The following is a 19,853-nucleotide window of genomic DNA, read 5'->3' on the forward strand; positions in this document are numbered from 1 at the left end:
GAACACACATACTTTTTTTTTCCGAAACAGAACATAAAATACTTTATTGATGATAAAACCAAACAAACGGGGGATACACAAACGTTTACGTCCAAACCACCCAAGGCCAAGACGTAAACCAAGAAAAGAGGAGAATTAATCAAAATGCAGACAACAGTTTTTGTTTTAAAAAAATTCTAAGCAAACATAACACAACAATTACGAATGAAATGGTCGAACTGAACATTGCCATAGTTGGTATTTAGCTCTTCCCAAACTAGCTCTTCCACGTCTGGAGACGGACGACGGCATGTGAAAGCTCTCATCTTTGCACGCGAAGAATGAGGAGACGAGTTTCCAATCAACAAAAGCCTATCTCCAATTGACTTAAACGCCACGCCCCAACCTAAGCCCGCATTTGATATCACAGGTGCAACACCAAGTATCTTCCAACTGTTTGCGTTTACATCATAAACCCTCAGCTCGTTTGAGTATGCTTCAAGCGAGTAAAGGTTGCTGTTGGCCACTGCGATGAGGGGAGGCGACTGGGAAGGCATGAACGTCATGCTTCCAAGCATGTCTGGGACGAGCGTCCAAGAATTTGTCACCTCATCGTAGCGTTCTCCACAAGTTAGGTATTCATTATACTCATTTCTACCGCCGATCACATAAAACTTGCCGCGCAAGAAACATCCTGAGCTGAATTTTCTTCTCTTATGCATCTCCGGAATCGTTGACCAGGTTTTGGTCTGAGCATTGTACTTCTCCACACTTCTCAAAACCTCGGGATACCGATTTCCATTTACTTTTAGACCACCGGCAAAATAAGCATCGAACCCACAGCTCGCCGAAGCGTACATGCAACGAGGTGTGATCATTGAAGGACCTTTTACCCACTCATGCAGCCCTAGCTCGTAACGCCACACTGCCATGCCTCCCAGCTCTCTTCCAATGACCATCAAATGTGTTCCCGCACAAACTGTTTCTTTATCACTTAGATAGAAGCAAACGTCAGAGGGAATTCTCGGAAGTGTCTCAAAATTCTCAAAGATTTTGTCAAACATCGTCCAGCAAGCTTCACCGCTCGTAAGCATAAACACGTATGGTTCCACGATCCCGCATTCTCGCCTCATCTTAAAAACATCATACCTTTTTAGCAGCTGTAAGAACTGGCTATTGAGACCTTGCGGGATCGTGGTATGGCAACTGAAAGGTATGGCACGTGTCAACCTTGAAACTTGAAAGGTGTGACGTGTGTCAATCTTAAAACTTGAAAGAAAATATTTTGTTAGATCATGCACTAGAATGCGGCGCCGCCAATAGATTAGAAAACGACTAAAGGTAGCTCTGGTATATATAACACTAGGTGCTTCCCCACGCAACGCGTGGGTTGTGGTGTAGTTGGCACTTTCTTGTTTTTTTTTTGGTCTTTTTTGTTTTCTCTTTTTTTTTTATTTCGTTTTAATTAGGCATATACGGGCTTTGCCGTCACTTTTATTAATACACTATATGTTTATATCATTTCGTTCAGATGTGTATAATTGTGGCGTTTACTTTTTATGAATTATGAAGATGTTGTTTCTTGCTTTTGAGGATCCAATCTTATCATTGACTGATATTGTTTCCAATACATTTATTGTATTATAGATTTTCTAATTAACTGCTTATGTACATCCTTCATACGTTGATGTTGCAATAATAAGTTATTTTTTAAAAATATCTTCCGTGTAAGTGATTATGTTTGTATGCTCATGTTTTGGTCTAATATCAGTAATATCGTTTCTGTTTTTCTTTAGTTCGCTTTGAAACCATTATTGAGTTAAACAAATAATGGGTCGAATTATGGTGTTAATAAGTAATATAAATTCTTATGTATATATATTGTATATATGTGACTATAAATTTAGCTAACTAAAAAATTATGTAATATTTAAATACAATCTTGAACATATATTTGTGGGAGTAATGTATGAAATTATTGGATAGAAGTTATTTTTGAGTTAAATGACCTTTAATGTCTTTAAAGTGAGTTAAATATTAATTAATTTTTATATGTGTCTTGACTTTTTTAAAAAGGAATACCAAGTGTTTCCTTCCAAATTTGAAGTGATATAGTATTTTAGTTTTCTTATATGATTTTATTAACTTCAATGTAAAAGTTTTTCAAAGTAATAAGTACACTCACTGATTGAATTATAAAATTTGGAGAAATGTTTATTTCGTTTAATTTCTGCTCTTTTAAATAAATTAAATAAGTATGTTGTTATTCCTACAAATAGGACAACATATATTATAGTTTAACCATGGAGTTAAGCAATGGAAATGGAACTTGTGATTGCAAGACAAAATGCTTATATGTTACACATTGATCGTTTAAAAATGAATAGGAACATCTAATTCTCAAATAGAGTTGATTGTTTTGTTAAAACCAACATATGTGAATTTAAATTTAACTATGCAAATTAAAAAAATAAATATGAATAGATTAGAAAGGCAAGAAATATAAAAGAAATATTTTTTATATAAATAAAATAAAAATTGAAAACAATGTTAAATATATATAATACTTTCTACATTAAAATATAGAATCAAACTCTTACAAGTTACAACACATATGAGATATAACAACATTTGATATTGGTAGGAGAGGAGGAGAGAATGTTTACTATAAGATGGTAATCCAAATTAGATAATGGAGATGAATCTTTAAAAAATAGAACAATGTAATATCTATATATATACAATACTTTCTAAATTAAAATATAGAATCAAACTCTTACAACACATATGAGATATAACAACATTTGATATTGGTGGGAGAGGAAGAGAGAATGATTACTTATAAGATAATAATCCAAATTAGATAAAAGAGATAAATCTTTTAAAATAAAAACAATGTAAAATATATATCATGTAGTCTCTAAAATTAAAATTTAGCATTAACAATTTACAATGATATTTCATTTTTTTTTTGCAACCCATACAACAAAAATAAGAAATCAAAAATAACAAAAAAAAAAACGAAAAATGATTTGAGGTATTGTAGAAGAGAATGAGAGAATGTGAAAATGAGATAGTAAAAGAATGTCAATATGAGAGAATGATAGATTGTAAGAATGCTTATTTATATGATAAGAAATGATGGAAGTTATATTTAGAACTATGGAGTTACAATAGTAATTTATTGTGTTTGAATAGAATTGAGTGGTAGAATATGATTAATGCATAATTTATTTTATTTTCAGTTATAATTTTATTTTAATGAGTGAGTTAAATGTATTGTGTTTATTGGATCTTAAATATTGTTTAAAGCAATTAGAAAACAAATAAAAAAATTTAAAAAAATTAGAAAACATTAAATGAAAATCAACCAATAAGGAGAGACCAAAACCTTACTTTTATATATATGATATATTGCTTTAAACTTTGAAATGAGAAATATATTATAAACAATAATTTTACATGAGAAATATATTAATTTAGCCAACCAAAATATGAATATAAGTTTAACCAACCAAAATAAATAAAAAATATTAAAATTTAACCAAAAATAATTTCTCTTGAAAGATAATAAGTTAGTAGGAGGAATGAATTAATGTACAATTATTGGATAGGAGTTACATTTGAGTTAAATGGAGTTACATGTCTTTAATTATAAATAAATATTTTAATTTTTTATAACCTAAAATAAAAAGAATACCAAGTGGCTGAATCAAAATTCACATGATTTGGTTGTTTGTTGATATAAACTCAACACTTACACATAATATTTCAAAATAAAAAATATTACTTTTTAAGTGACAAACTAAATTAGTTTTCTTATAAAATTATATGAATTCTTCAATCTCAATAATTTTTAAAATCCCAAGGATAACTTATATATTTTTTTGTTTTCACTCATCAATTTAATTTATAGTGCTAGATTTCATACTAATGGTTTCATCTTTAGAGAATTTAGTGAAATGATATTTTTAAAATTATATTTTATTTTTATATTTAAGTTCCAGTTGAATATGTTTTGTTTTTTGGATCATTTTTTATTTTGATTAAAGACACAAAAAACCAATTGTTTAATTATGTTCTTTTTGTTTTCAAAAACCTCAAATCATAAAAAAAATATATATCTTATATTGATCTCTGCAGATTTAACAATTGGATCACAAAATAAAATAGTCTTTATAAATGGATAAATGGATAATTATATTGATCTTTAAATATTATATTGATCTTTATAAATTTATTTAAAATGATACAAGAATATGTGAGATAACCAGAGACATAATAGATAATTACATATGGATCATTTCAACTTTATGATCTTATTGTGTGATGAATATTGTAAGGAAGTATGAAAATAATGACTTATAAGATGTTAATATAAAATAGAAAATGGAGATAAACATTTTTAAAGATTAAAATAAATATATAAGATATACATATCATACAAACTCTAAAACTAAGCTTTTACAATGATATTTGATTTGATTTTTTTTAACCCATACAACAACAACAACAAAAAAAAATACAAAACAAAACAAAACAAAACAAAAAAGAGATTTGAGAGTAGTGGAAGAAGATGAGAGAATGAAAGAGTGATAGATTAAGAGAATAAGATAATGAGTATTTATAGGAAGAGAAATGATGAAAAATTACATTTAGAAAAATGAGAGTTACAATTCTAATTTATTGTTTTCTTTTAATACAATTGATTAATACAACTTAGTGGAGAAATAAAGTTAATGCATAATTTATAGGGAGAAGCTATAAAGATTTCAGTTTTATATTATGTGAGTTAAATGTGAAAATTAATTGTTTTAAATTTATGTTTTAATATAATTTTTTTTTGTTAAAATTGCATTTCCAAGTGGACCAATAAGGAGAGACTGAAACTCTACTTTTATATATATGATTTCCTATGTGTAATTATCTGTACCATAGTGATGAAATGTTTATATTTAATCAACTACCATAGTATGTTACAAGTTTGACTATTTTTGTTTTTTTTGGTAATTTAATAACGAAAATTTATGATATATAATTGAACAAAATGTTTTGACTATCTATGTAATCAATAATTTATTATACATTATTTAAGAAGTAAAATTATTAGCATTTAATGATGTGCTTCCTTCACCATATTCAACTTTTTTTTTTTCAACCAAACATTAATAATTAATTAAAAGAGAACTCCAAGATTGGTTGCCCAAACAGGAGGATAAGAGTTTACAAATAATGATTCGGACGGTAAAGATCTTGAAGACCGAGCAAGACAATCTGCTCTTACGTTGACGTCGCGGAGAATCTTGACGAGGGAGAAGGATGGATAGAAGGAGCGAAGCTGCGAGAAATCCTCCAATAAATTCGTGAAAGCGGGCCAATCATCTGGCGACTGCACCATCGCAACAAGCTCTGCACAATCCGTCTCGAAGGCCTGACAACTCACTCCAGCCGCCAGTAAAGACTCCATAGCCCAGATCAGCGCTTGCAATTCTGTATGTAGGGGACAAAGGCCACGTCTGAGGCTCCGAGCTCCTAAAAGAAGCGTAATATCATCACCATTACAGCACCACCAACTCAAACCCTGAAAAGGGTCGGTCCCTTTCCATGAACCATCAACCTGACAGAAAATAGAAAAATCCCTCACCTCCACTATGGGTGGAGGGAGGGGATTGTTCACTGAATAAGATTTGGCATCCTCCCAAATTAGCTTATCAGTTGCCGCTTGATTTATAATCTCAATTGGCTCTAGTTCAATACCCGGGAAAACCTTTTTATTCCTGTCTTTCCAAAGTGACCATAAAATCCAGGGGAGAGAAGAGATGATATCAGAAGCCCCGCCTTGAGAAGACGCCCTCCAAAATATGAAATCTAAATTCGCATAAATCGAGGCAAATGGGAAACCTCCCGGTTCCAACAGCATCGGGACCAACTCCCAAATACTGCGCGACCGGGAGCAAACAAACAGTGCGTGGTTAATAGTTTCCATTTCCGTCGCCAAACCGCACCGCTTACACAAAACATCACAACGAACACCCCGATACGCGAGCCGTTCTAACACTGGAAGAGTACCCGAGGCAATTTGCCAGAAAAAATGTTGAATCTTCGGAGGTACATCTAATTTCCAGGACTGAGCCCGCAGAGAACTGCACGATGGCCCATACTCCACTTCCGCTATTAATTCCCGGGCTAACCGATAACCTGACTTTACCGAATACCTGCCTGACTTAGTATAATGCCATAACAATCTATCGGGTTGAAAAGTTTTACTAACTGGCAAACTCCGAATAAGTGGTATATCCACCGGATCAAAGAACTCCTCTAGAATAGGCAAATGCCAATCCTTTGTAACTGGATTAATTAAATGATTAACCATCAAACTCGGGAGCAAAAACCTCCCCCTACCATTTGCAGATCTTGGATGAATATCCGGTAACCATGGATCCCGCCAAACCGAAATGGAACAACCAGAACCTACAGCCCATCGCGCACCCTGTTCCACCAATCCCTTAGTTTAAAAAATGCTCCGCCAGGCAAAAGAAGGATTATTCGGTTTCTTTGCCATAAGAGGATGTTTGTTCCTGAAATACCGTCCTCTCATCACCCGGGCCATTAAAGATGATGGATTGTGAATTAATCGCCAAAACTGTTTGGCCAGCATAGTGTCATTAAATTGTTCCAAAGCTCGGAAATCCAAACCCCCTTCACTTTTATCTTTGCATAGTTTGTCCCATGCAACCCAGTGCAAACCTCGAGCCTTATCATTAGATTTCCACCAAAAAGTGGAGATAGCACTCGTTAATTTAGATGTCAACTCCTGTGGTAATTTATAACATGACATAACATGTGTTGGAAGTGCCAAAGCCACTGATTTAATCATAATTTCCTTACCACATTTCGATAAATGCTTTGCAGACCAGCCATTTACTCGATCATCCAATCGATCCTTGACATAACTAAAAACCTTAGTTTTTGAACCCTGCAGGTTTTCAGGAATACCCAAATAGGAGCCCATACCGCCCTCCTTCGAAATACCAATAACGGATTTCAATTGAGATCGTATATCCTCCGGGACCTTCTTCCCAAACATGATAGATGACTTTTCCAGATTAACTTCTTGACCTGAGGCTCTACCATAATTACCTATTATATCCATTACCGTCCTACATTCCGTTGCCTCTGCCTTACAAAAGAACAAACTATCATCAGCGAACAACAGGTGCGAGATAGTAGGACTACTATGGGCAATGGAAATACCCGTTAATTTCTGCTCCCTCTCAGCCTTTTTGATATTAGCTATCAATACCTCTGTACAAAGTATAAATAGATAAGGCGACAGAGGATCTCCTTGCCGTAATCCTCTCTGTGGCATAATAAAACCCCGGGGTTGACCATTCAGGAGAACTTGGTACGACACTGACGAGACACACCACATAATCCATGAAATCTATTTTCTATCAAATCCTAATTGGACCATAACCGCCTCCAAAAAATCCCACTCAACCCGATCATATGCCTTACTCATATCCGTTTTGAAAGCCAAAAACTCCGAATTACACCGACGATTAGTATTTAGCCCATGGAACATCTCCTGAGCTACCAAAATATTATCTGTAATTAAACGACCAGAAACAAAGGCTGATTGTGTTTCTGAAACCAAGGCGGGCAATAAACGCTTCAGCCGAAAACACAAAACTTTGGAAATAATTTTGTAGCTCACGTTGCAAAGGCTAATTGGCCTAAACTCAGCCATCCGCTGCGTCGATCCACTTTTGGAATGAGACATATATTAGTCTCATTAAGAAGCAGATCAAAATTACCAGTTCGAAAAAATTCTCTAACCAGGGCCACCAAATCCCCTTTAAGAGAGGACCAGAACCGTTGGAAGAACAGTGCCGCCATCCCGTCCGGTCTTGGGGTTTTTTCCGGGTGCATGGCGAATAAAGCTTTTCGGACTTCCGCTTCCGAAATATCCCGAGTCAGAGCTATATTCATACTATCCGTAATAGTCGGAGTAACTGCTTGAAGCATCTCTGAAATACCCCTACTATCCGATTTCTTAAAAAGATCCTCAAAATATGATGTAGCAATCCTCTCCATACCGGAACTTGATTCATTCCAAACGTTATTGGCATCAAATAAGCCAACAATCCTATTACGCACTCGCCGTTGTTTGGTAGATGCGTGAAAATATGATGTATTTTTGTCCCCCACCCTTAGCCAGAATTTTCTACTTTTCTGTTGCCAATAAATTTCCTCATCACGATACGCCTCTTTTAGTTTCCTCTCAATGTCCCTAATTTCCGCCTGTGGAATCGAATCATCCATTTTCGCCTCTTGAAGCGCCGTCTTCAAGGAAGCAATGACAGACGGACCAGAACTAACATTATTTTTCTGCCACCAGGAGATCGAATTCCTACAATTCCTTATCTTATCGATGAAACCCGGAATCCGAAAGTTCCTTGTCCGGTTCCACCCTGACTCAACCGCCCCAACTAAGCCTTCCTTGCCCAACCATCGTTTATCAAACCTAAACTGCCTTTGCCGTCTCCGAATCGTCGTCAAACAGGTTGCTAAAATGGGACTATGATCCGACCCAATCATCTCCAGATAGTCCACTTTCGAATTTGTAAAAAACCCATGCCAATCCTCATTACCCAAGGCTCGATCCAATCGACATCTAACCACTTGATTATTACAACGGTTCCCTCGCCAGGATAATTGTTCTCCATAACAAGGAAATTCAAGCATCCCGCAATGCCGAAGCATTGAAATAAAAGGCTGAAATGAAGATGCTGGTCGCAAGGCACCACCCTGCTTCTCGTGGTTTCCAACTAACTCATTAAAATCACCAATAATAAACCAGGGATCAATTCGAAAAGACCCAATATCTATTAATTTATCCCAAACTTTTTCGCGATGTTGAGGGACTGGATCCCCATAAACAAAAGACAAAAATATCAATTGTTGCCCAACCAAGGCTTGTGTGTCAATAATACGATCATTATCAAAGAGAATAGATAAATTTAACTCATTTTTAAAAAATAAAGCCAAACCACCACTTGCCCCTCGGGGTTCAACAGTATACAATTTTTCATAACCAAATTTATTCTGAAATTTTTGTAAATAAGAAAAACATTATTCACTTAAGCATGTGATTTTATTCAACTTAAGCATGTGATTTTATTCAACTTAAGCATGTGATTTTATTTCTTGGATATGCACTTTTTATTTTACCAAATTAAAGAGAAAATCCCAAAAAAGAAAAAAAAAACTAGCTTTCAGTTTATGTAAAAAAAAATAATTTATGTCGAAAGGAAAAATACTTGACTAAAAAAAATAAAAAAAAAATACTTGAAATAGAACTAATTATTTAACATTTGAAGATATTTAAAATGTTAGTTAATTTGATTTAAAATATATTAATTATAAGTATTTTAATTTATAACAAAATTAAAATAAATATTTAGGTTATATTATTACAAATATTAATCTATATTTAAAATAAATTATTTTAATGAGAGACTCAGTCGGTCTCTAACTAATCGAGGTATAAAAATATTAATAATAATTTAAATCTTAAATACATAAAAAATAATAATATTATATTAGTGAGAGATCCATTGAGTCTCTCACCACTGCATATGCTCTAACAAAATATGATTGCTGAAAAAAAAATTAAAGGTTAAATAATCAGTTAGAAATTTAACTAGAGGATACGATGTATGTATATTACCTTGAAATTTGAAAGGTATGAATGGTGTCAACCTTGAAACTTGATAGGTATGACGTGTGTCAATCTTAGAAAGAAAAGATTTTGTTAGATCTATAATAGAATGCGGCGCCGCCAATCGATTAGAAAACGACTAAAGCTATGGTATGTATATATAATATTTTCTATTTTTAATTATCTACCATAGTGGTGAAATGTAATCAACTATCATAGTATGTTACAAGTTTGACTGATTTTTTTTGACTATTTTTTGGTAATTTAATAAAGAAATTTATTTATATGTAATTAACAAAACTGTTTTGACTATGTATCTAATCAGTAATTTATTATACATTATTTAAGAAGTAAAATTGATAGCACTTAATGATATGTTTCACTATATTCAACTTAAGCATGTGATTTTTTTTATTGGATATGCACTTTTATTTTACCTAAATGAAAGAGAAAAAATCCCCAAGAAAAAAGAATGAAAAAAAATATTAGCTTTCAATTTATGTCCAAAGGAAATATACTTGACTTAAAAAAATAAAAATACTTGACTACATCACTAATTTTCTTTCGATCTTATTAGGGAGTAAACAATCTTTGTTCAAATGAACGTTGTGTTTCCTTGTGTAATTTGGGCGGCGATTTTAAAATTAATCTTACTTGCGTATACATGACTTTTATGTACATTGGAAAGAACAAAAGAGTAAAATACATAAAAGTAGTTGTGTTGTGACAAAAGAAATCGATTTTTATTTCCACACGTAAGTTAAAACCAAGTTCATCTCTACACGTTAGTTTACTTTCTCCAACATTAACAACAATCAGAAAGAAATCCATTTTGTTACATGTATGTACTATATATGATGAGAATGTCAAAGAATCAAGAACTTTGAGGAATGAGTTAACAAACTTATTACCAATTGATAGTGTCTTCTTCCCAAGCAAAATCCTACATTAACATGTGACGTTTTCATCTTTAGAGAGCTGAACAGCTTCAGGTTTACCCAATTATCTGACAGTGCATCGTTATGAAGATTCTCAGGTATCACCATCACTCGTCTTGAACTACGCTCTGTCACTTATTCATCTAAATCTTCTTCTTCCACAGACGAAGCTTCCTAAGCCAACTCCAGTGACCTGTATGTTTGTTGTTTTTGATGTTTTCAACTTAAGATACCTTAAAAGCTTCTGCGTCTCCATCTATGACGTTGCCTTCCTGTTTCGGAGTAGCCTACTTCGATTCTACTACTACCATGTCCTTCTTCTGCCAAGATCTTTACACCACATTCCATAATCTCGACATCACTGGAGCTAAAATCAAACAGAATCTCGTCCATAAGGCATCTGTTTCCTTTAGGAAATAAGTCGCCACAAAACATAAACATATGTTCTGATAAAGATCCAAGTGGCATAAATGAATATCGGGACACTCTAGTTTTGTTTATTTCGACACCTTCTTTGCTTCTTACAAGACATTTTATCCTGTCATAATATCTGAAATTCTTAATTGGTGAAAGCAAAAGGCAAGCCTTAAATCTTGAGAACGCGGAAAAAGGCTTCTCACAACCTGGAGCCAGAGAGATGGTTATAGAGTTCCCTGTAATTTGGTGCAGGGATTTCTTTACCTGGCAAGAATATATACTTGTACACCGATTGTTGAATGATTCCTCTTTTTGATTCTTTATCGAGTTTCATACAGTTGTAGAAATTCAAATCCGAGATTGGTCCGTGGAAAGAGCAGCATACACTTGTAACATCCGCGAACCAATTTTTAAGATTTTGGTGTGGGTGTCGATCGACACCCTTGGTGTATCAATCGACACCTTTGGTGTATCGATCGGCACCCTTGGTGTATCGATCGACACCATGTTTTCCGGTTTGGTACGGTTTGTTTTAATTGATGTTTGGTTCGGTTTGGTTCAATTAAAATCCCTAATCGTGTTTATAAGTGCTAAACGACAAATTGAGGGTTTTGGGAAAGAGTTGTGTCGCCGTTGAAGTGAGAAAAGAGAGAAAAAGGAGAGAAATTGTTTCTGTGAATTCCTGGGCTTGTTCTTGGTGTTTTGGGAGAGATCTGAGGCTGTAGAAGGGATAGCTGTTGCTGGGAACGAAGAAGAAGCTCCTTGAGGTGTTGTTCCATCGATTCCTCAACCCCAATCTTCTGTTCTTGAGGTGAGTGCTTGACCATGGTTGATCTAAGCATAAGATCTCTCTTGTTTTGGCTGTTTTCTTGTCTTTTGTGGTGTTTGTTTGCTTGGGTTCGTTGTATTTGTGTTTCCCAGTGATTTCCGAGGTGTTTGGATGTGTTTGGGGTCAAAATCGTGTTGATTGGAGTCGGAGTTCGTCGCTCGTTTTCGCGCAGATCGTGTCTGCAGAAGAGGCATCGATCGACACCATGTGTCATCGGTCGGCACCATATTGAGTAGCATCGATCGGCACCTTTCAGCATCGGTCGACACCAGTCCCTGCAGCATCGATCGAAACCGGTTTAAGCGTCGGTCGACACCAGTCTCAACCGAGACTTGGTTTCCTGGTTTGATGTATTGCTTGTGTTCTGTTTGCTTGCTTAACTTGAGGGTCTCATATGCTTGTGTGTATAACCTAGTAGATGGGAGGACGGCCTCACTAAGTATTTATGATAATACTTACGCATCTCAATTGTCGTTTGTGGTGTGCAGGTAAAGGAAAAGTGTGATCGTGGAATCAAAAGCGATGAGGAGGAGGATGTTCTAGAGGCTTGATTGACTGTGGTCTAGCTATTGTTAGGTTGCTAGAATTAGGTTGATAGAGCATTGTAGGATGTTGGAACTTTGCTATTCATTGTTGGTTTGGATTATTGCATTATTGGTTATTGGTTCATTTATGTTGGAATTTTATTGGATTAATGGAATGTTTTCTTTGGTTATCCGCGGTCGTTGATTGTTGCTAGAATGTTAGTGGGTATGGGACCACTAGCGAATTATATGTTATATAAAAAAAAAAAGGGTTGTTTCATTTTGGTATCAGAGCTCTTACGGTTCTAGGTCTAGGGTTCATTGTGCTTTTGCTGTTGATGTTTAGGATTCCATGCTATGGTTGATTGTGTGAGTTGGTCAATTGTGTGTGGCATGAAGTCCTAGAACATCCTCTTCGAGGCTGTTTTGTGATTCCACGGTAAGTTGTGTTCTTGTTTTATTAGAACTATTGGTTGCTTAGCCTTCTGTTCTTGTTGATACAGATGGTTAGAGGTGAGGATGATGTTGGCCGCGGTCGTGGTCGTGGTCGTGGGCGTGGTCGTAGTCATGGTCGGGGACGAGGTCAGGTTCCTGAGGCCAGTGTGAGTGTGACCCAGAGCATGGCCAGTGAGGAGGTGGCGGAGTCACAGGTTCATCCTAGTCTGTCTGGAGACCAGGCTGGTTTGGGTGACGGCAGGGCAGATGGGCCCGGTGTCGGTCACAGTGTTGCCCCGGGTGTGAGGGTTGCAGCTGAGGGTGCTCCGGGCAGGGAGGATGTCTTGATGGACTTGCTAGCTCGCGTTTTGCAGTGACTTCCAGCAGTAGCGCCGCCAGTGGTTGGTGGGCAGGATCCAGTAGTGCCGCCAGTGGTTGGTGGGCAGGATCCAGTAGTGCCGCCAGTGGGTGGTGGGCAGGTTCCAGCGGTGCAGCCTGTGGCGGGTTTGCAGGCAGGTGTGCAGCCGGGGGCCGAGGTAGTGGATGCTCAGTATGTATAGATGATGGTGCAGCTGCAGCGAGTGGGAGCGGGGTATTTCTCAGGAGGTACCGATCCGAGTGTAGCGGATGAGTGGAGAGAGCGGATGGAGGATCTTTTCCTTTCGCTTAGGTGTCCCGACCAGTTCAGGGTGGATCTGGCAGTGTATTACTTGTCAGGAGATGCCCGTGTGTGGTGGAGGTCGGTGACAGCTCGGAGGGTGCAGCGGGGTATGTCTTGGGGAGATTTTGTGAGGGAGTTTAACTCCAAGTATTTTCCTCAGGAGGCTCTTGATCGTATGGAGGCACGATTCTTGGGGTTGACTCAGGGGGACCGTACAGTGCGGGAGATGGATGAAGAGTTCAGTCGGCTTGTGGGGTATGCAGGCCGGGCATGGGAGCCAGAGTCGGCTCAGCTGCGGAGGTTCTTGTTGGCTCTGCGGGATGATCTGAGGACTCGGTGCAGAGTGAGGAGCTATGCTATGAGAGCGGAGCTGGTTGAGGTTGCAGCTGGGATAGAGGATGACTTGAGGTCATAGGTGGTTATGGTCAGTTCTTCGGTGCAGCCACAGCGGTCTCAGCCGCATTCTGTTCCTAGCAAGGGCGGCAAGCCTGCGCATGGGCAGAAGCGGAAGTTTGATGATATGCAGAGATCGAGGCATGGAGGTGCGAGATGCTTTGGGTGTGGTAGCAGGGACCACAAGGTGACCAACTATCCTCAGAGAGGTGAGCAGCGGGCAGTGACTGAGCAGCGGGCGGTGATGGAGCCGCGGACAGATACTCGGGTGTGTTACTACTGTTGAGAGACGGGGCATATCAAGCCTCGTTGTCCCAAGTTGCAGCAGATGGCAGTAGCAGCGGTGCAGGCTGGTGGTCAGTCAGGAGTGCAGCAGGGTGTGCAGCCGGTGGGTTGGATCGAGCCGACATCAAAGGTGTACTCGACTAGGGAGCCCGGTGGCACTAGTGCAGGAGCGATCACAGGTATAACTTCTGAGATTCAAACTTGGTCAATTCAATAATTCATATTATTTTTGTTTTTGCTTGTGGTCAAGTGTTAGGTTCTCAACACATGAGGTTTATGTAGGGACCTTGTTGGTGGGCGGGTTTAAGTCCCATGTCATGTTTGATTCTAAAGCTTATCATAGCTTCATTACTCCGGAGTGTGCTGAGAGTGCGGGGATCAGAGGGGATCCTGGAGAGCGTACAGGAGTTGTCAGAGTTGCGGGAGGCAAGTTCCTGAGAGTCAGTGGACGAGCTGGAGGGGTTGATATCCAGATCGTAGGAGAGTCGTGGCCAGCGGATTTTCTTATCAGTCCAGTGGAGTTGTATGATGTTATTCTCGGGATGGATTGGTTGCATCGGCATAGGGTGCATTTGGATTGCTATCGGGGTAGAGTGGAGTTTGAGCGTCCAGGAGGGAAATTGGTTTTTCAGGGTATTAGACCAACTTCGGGGAGTCTCGTGATCTCAGCCGTTCAGGCTGGGAAAATGATCGAGAAGGGCCGTGAGGCTTATCTGGTTACTATATCTATGCAAGAGTCAGTGGGGAAGTCTACGGTTAGCGGTATTCCAGTTGTGGAGGACTTTGAAGATGTGTTCCAGTCATTGCAGGGATTACCACCATCTCGGTCGGATCCTTTTACTATTGAGCTGGAACCGGGGACGATGCCGTTATCCAAGACCCCTTACAGGATGGCTCCAGCAGAGATGGCAGAGCTGAAGAAGCAGCTGGAGGATTTGTTGAGTAAGGGTTTTATCCGTCCTAGTTGTTCACCGTGGGGAGCTCCGGTGCTGTTTGTTAAGAAGAAGGATGGGAGTTTTCGGTTGTGTATTGACTATCGGGGTTTGAACCGAGTTACTGTGAAGAACAAGTACCCTCTCCCGAGGATTGATGAGTTGTTGGATCAGTTGAGGGGTGCTACTTGGTTCTCCAAGATCGACTTAGCATCAGGTTATCATCAGATTCCGATACATGAGGCAGGTGTGAGGAAGACGGCTTTCAGGACGAGATATGGGCATTATGAGTTTGTAGTGATGCCTTTCGGGTTGACTAACGCACCAGCTGCGTTTATGAGATTGATGAACAGCGTGTTTCAGGAGTTTCTGGACGAGTCAGTCATCATTTTCATCGACAACATCCTGGTATTTTCCAAGAGTTCTGAGAAGCATGCAGTACATCTGAGAGCAGTTTTTGGAGAAGCTGCGGGAGCAGAAGTTGTTTGCTAAGCTGAGTAAGTGCAGTTTCTGGCAGCGTGAGGTGGGATTCTTGGGTCATATTGTTTCAGCTGAGGGAGTTTCAGTGGATCCAGAGAAGATTCAGTCCATCAGGGAGTGGCCGAGGCCGCAGAGTGCCACTGAGATTCGGAGTTTCCTGGGTTCCTACAGGAGGTTTGTTCGGGGTTTTGCGAGTATGGCACAGCCAATGACTAAGCTTACAGGGAAGGATGTTCCATTTGTATGGTCACCGGAGTGTGAGGCGAGTTTTGCTAGCCTCAAGCAGATGTTGACTACCATGCCGGTGTTAGCACTGCCTGAGCAGGACGAGCCTTATGTTGTGTATACAGATGCTTCTGGAGTGGGGTTGGGTTGTGTGCTTATGCAGCAGGGGAAGGTTATAGCCTATGCTTCGCAGCAGTTGCGGAAGCACGAAGCTAATTATCCTACTCATGATTTGGAGATGGCAGCAGTGATTTTTGCTCTGAAGATTTGGAGATCTTATCTGTATGGTGGGAAGGTACAGGTATTTACAGATCACAAGAGTCTGAAGTACATTTTTACTCAGCCTGAGCTGAATTTGAGGCAGAGGCGTTGGATGGAGCTAGTAGCGGATTATGATCTGGACATAGCTTACCATCCTGGTAAAGCTAACCTAGTTGCAGATGCCTTGAGTCGGAAGCGGGCGGCTTCGGCTTAGGAGCAGGATATGGAGGCGTTGGTAGGTGAGATTAGTGCATTGAGTTTGTGTGCTATCTCACAGGAGCCTTTGGGTTTGGAGGCAGCTGATCGAGCAGATCTGTTGAGTAGAGTGCGGTTAGCTCAGGAGAGCGATGAGGGGCTGGTGAATGCCTCTAAGGCTGCGGGTTCAGAGTATCAGGTTTCTGCTAATGGTACTATCCTTGTGCATGGTGGGGTTTGTGTGCCCAAGGGTGAGGAGTTGAGGCAGGAGATACTGAGGGAGGCTCATTCGAGCAAGTTCTCTATTCATCCAGGGGCGACCAAGATGTACCGTGACCTCAAGCGGTATTATCACTGGGTCGGGATGAAGAAGGACGTAGCTGACTGGGTGGCGAAGTGTGATACTTGCCAGCTGGTGAAGGCGGAGCATCAAGTTCCTCGTGGTTTATTACAGAGTTTGCCCATTCCAGAGTGGAAGTGGGATTTGATCATGATGGACTTCGTGGTGGGTTTGCCTGTGTTGAGGACGTTTGATGCGATATGGGTCATTGTGGACCGTTTGTGTTTTTGGCCATCAAGAAAACTGATGGAGCAGCGGTTTTGGCCAGGAAGTACGTCAGGGAGATAGTCAGATTGCATGGGGTACCTGCTAGTATTGTGTCTGATAGAGATTCCAAGTTCACTTCAGTGTTCTGGAGGGCGTTTCAGGCAGAGATGGGCACGAAGGTGCATATGAGTACAGCCTATCATCCTCAGACGGACGGTCAGTCAGAGAGGACGATCCAGATTTTGGAGGATTTGCTGAGGATGTGCGTGTTAGACTGGGGTGGTCATTGGGCAGATCATTTGAGCTTGGTGGAGTTTGCTTACAACAAGAGCTACCAGGCTAGTATTGGGATGGCTCCTTATGAGGCTTTGTATGGGAGGCCGTGTCGTACACCGTTATGTTGGACTCAGGTGGGGGAGAGGAGCATATATGGTGCGGATTTTGTTCAGGAGACCTCGGAGAAGATTCGGGTTCTGAGGTCGAACATGAGGGAGGCTCAGGATCGGCAGAAGAGCTATGCTGATAAGAGGAGGAAGGATCTTGAGTTTCAGGTTGGTGATAGAGTGTATCTCAAGATGGCCATGTTGCGGGGTCCGAACAGGTCATTGACAGAGACTAAGTTGAGTCCGAGGTACATGGGTCCGTTCAGAGTGGTTGAGCGGGTGGGACCAGTGGCATATCGGCTGGAGTTGCCTGAGGTTATGCGTGCGTTCCACAAGGTATTTCATGTGTCGATGCTGAGGAAGTGTCTTCACGAGGGTGACCGGTTGTTGCCTAAGATTCCTGAGGATCTTCAGCCCAACATGACGTTGGAGGCGAGACCATTGAGGGTACTCGGGAGGAGAGTCAAGGAACTTCAGAAGAAGAAGATTCCTTTGATGAGAGTCCTGTGGGACTGTGATGGAGTAGAGGAGCAGACTTGGGAGCCCGAGGCGAGGATGAAGGCAAGGTTTAAGAAGTGGTTTGAGAAGCAGGCCGCGACTTGAGCTTGTCTAGCCGGGTCCGAGTTGTAGTCCGTGGCTAGAGCGGGTACGGAGTATTCCAGCCCATCTCTCTTGATACTTGGTCGCTTAGGGGTGGTTGGTTGCGTGACTAAGTACCAAGATGAGGTGGTGCTCGGGATGCGGGTTGATGAATTGGATTGTTGTATCTTATTTTACTGTTGTATTTTCGTTGAGGTTGTAACGATTATGACATTTTTGAGATTAATAAGATGAGTATTTTTTTCTTTATGTTGACTGTTGTTGTCATGGGAAGAAGAGAAATAGCTCGGGTTTCTATTTTTGGAAGTTTTCATAAATATGAAGTTTCCACAAAAGGAAGGTTTCCAGAATTAAAAAGTTTCTAAAAAGGGAATTTTTGTGGGAAGTGTTGAGGTAGATCTAGCCGGGAGATACTCGATGGCATCAGATTTGTTTTGCTCAAGGCCGTGTGGGCCCAACTCATGTGATACCGATAGCTCGATGGACTTTGTGGCCAGAGAGTGGGAGTGGTATGAGGCTTCGGATGACTATCCGAGAGCGCGCTCGAGGGTGACAACCCAAGAGCGGGATATTTGAGACTCCCTGGATACCGTAGCTGTGAGCCGCGGCTTGGCAGTGAGTCAGTATGTCTCGAGGGTTACAACCCGAGAGTGGGTGACTTCCTGGATGCCGTAGCTTAAGGCGGATGGCCTGATAGCGAGCCGGCATGATTCGTTGGTTGCGACCACGGACGGGGGAAGCACTGAGTTGTGAGCAAATAGTGTTTTTGATGCGAGTATATTGGCTAGAGGGAGACCTCATGGTTCAGTCGGCGGTGTGCGGGCTGTTACAACAGTGCACGGAAAACCTTGGCTGACGGTATTTAGTCCGGTCGGGGACGTGCGGGCCATGTTGACGGTGGCACGGAGGTCCTTGACGGATGGACGGTGTGGCGGGATTGGAGGACGAATCCTTGTTGGTGGGGGAGAATTGTAACATCCGCGAACCAATTTTTAAGGTTTTGGTGTGGGTGTCGATTGACACCCTTGGTGTATCGATCGACACCATGTTTTCCGGTTTGGTCCGGTTTGTTTTAATTGTTGTTTGGTTCGGTTTGGTTCAGTTCAAATCCCTAATCGTGTTTATAAGTGCTAAACGACAAATTGAGGGTTTTGGGAAAGAGTTGTGTCGCCGTTGAAGTGAGAAAAGAGAGAAAAAGGAGAGAAATTGTTTTTGTGAATTCCTGGGCTTGTTCTTGGTGTTTTGGGAGAGATCTGCGGCTGTAGAAGGGATAGCTGTTGCTAGGAACGAAGAAGAAGCTCCTGGAGGTGTTGTTCCATTGATTTCTCAACCCCAATCTTCTGTTTTTGAGGTGAGTGCTTGACCATGGTTGATCTAAGCATGAGATCTCTCTTGTTTTGGCTGTTTTCTTGTCTTTTGTGGTGTTTGTTTGCTTGGGTTCGTTGTATTTGTGTTTCCCAGTGATTTCCGAGGTGTTTGGATGTGTTTGGGGTCGAAATCGTGTTGATTGGAGTCGGAGTTCATCGCTCATTTTCGCGCAGATCGTGTCTGCAGAAGAGGCATCGATCGACACCATGTGTCATCGGTCGGCACCATATTGAGTAGCATCGATCGGCACCTTTCAGCATCGGTCGACACCAGTCCCTGCAGCATCGATCGACACCGGTTTAAGCGTCGGTCGACACCAGTCTCAACCGAGACTTGTTTTCCCTGTTTGATGTATTGCTTGTGTTCTGGGAGGACGACCTCACTAAGTATTTATGATAATACTTACGCATCTCAATTGTTGTTTGTGGTGTGCAGGTAAAGGAAAAGTGTGATCGTAGAATCAAAGGCGATGAGGAGGAGGATGTTCTAGAGGCTTGATTGACTGTGGTCTAGCTATTGTTAGGTTGCTAGAATTAGGTTGATAGAGCATTGTAGGATGTTGGAACTTTGCTATTCATTGTTGGTTTGGATTATTGCATTATTGGTTATTGGTTCATTTATGTTTGAATTTTATTGGATTAATGGAATGTTTTCTTTGGTTATCCGCGGTCGTTGTT

At 40.2% G+C, this 19,853-nt stretch overlaps 1 protein-coding gene and 1 long non-coding RNA gene across 2 annotated transcripts; one reads left to right on the plus strand and one right to left on the minus strand.

Moving 5' to 3' along the window:
• Positions 1–176: 176 nt before the first annotated feature.
• Positions 177–8,580, minus strand: LOC147933287 (uncharacterized). The gene is made up of 5 exons (XM_087477380.1): positions 7,819–8,580; positions 6,727–7,339; positions 6,567–6,622; positions 5,264–6,469; positions 177–1,241 (listed from the first exon to the last, which is right to left on the minus strand). Exons 1-5 carry the CDS (start codon positions 8,578–8,580, stop codon positions 177–179), a joined length of 3,702 nt encoding a protein of 1,233 aa, XP_087333506.1.
• Positions 8,581–10,588: 2,008 nt separating this feature from the next.
• Positions 10,589–19,838, plus strand: LOC147933288 (uncharacterized). Its single transcript, XR_015573835.1, has 3 exons — positions 10,589–10,739; positions 10,871–14,364; positions 19,612–19,838. It is a non-coding gene; the product is annotated as an uncharacterized LOC147933288 (long non-coding RNA).
• Positions 19,839–19,853: the final 15 nt, after the last annotated feature.

This window comes from Camelina sativa, chromosome 12, assembly GCF_030686135.1.
Source record: "Camelina sativa cultivar CO46 ecotype springtype chromosome 12, ASM3068613v1".
Lineage (NCBI taxonomy): Eukaryota > Viridiplantae > Streptophyta > Magnoliopsida > Brassicales > Brassicaceae > Camelina > Camelina sativa.

Coding starts and splice junctions, on each gene's coding strand:
- LOC147933287 (XM_087477380.1), bottom strand. CDS start 8,580: ATGATTGGGTCGGATCATAGTCCCATTTTAGCAACCTGTTTGACGACG. Junction 6,623..6,726: donor ATCTAATGATAAGGCTCGAG/GTTTGCACTGGG, acceptor CTGGCCAAACAG/TTTTGGCGATTAATTCACAA. Junction 6,470..6,566: donor GCCCGGGTGATGAGAGGACG/GTATTTCAGGAA, acceptor TTGGTGGAACAG/GGTGCGCGATGGGCTGTAGG.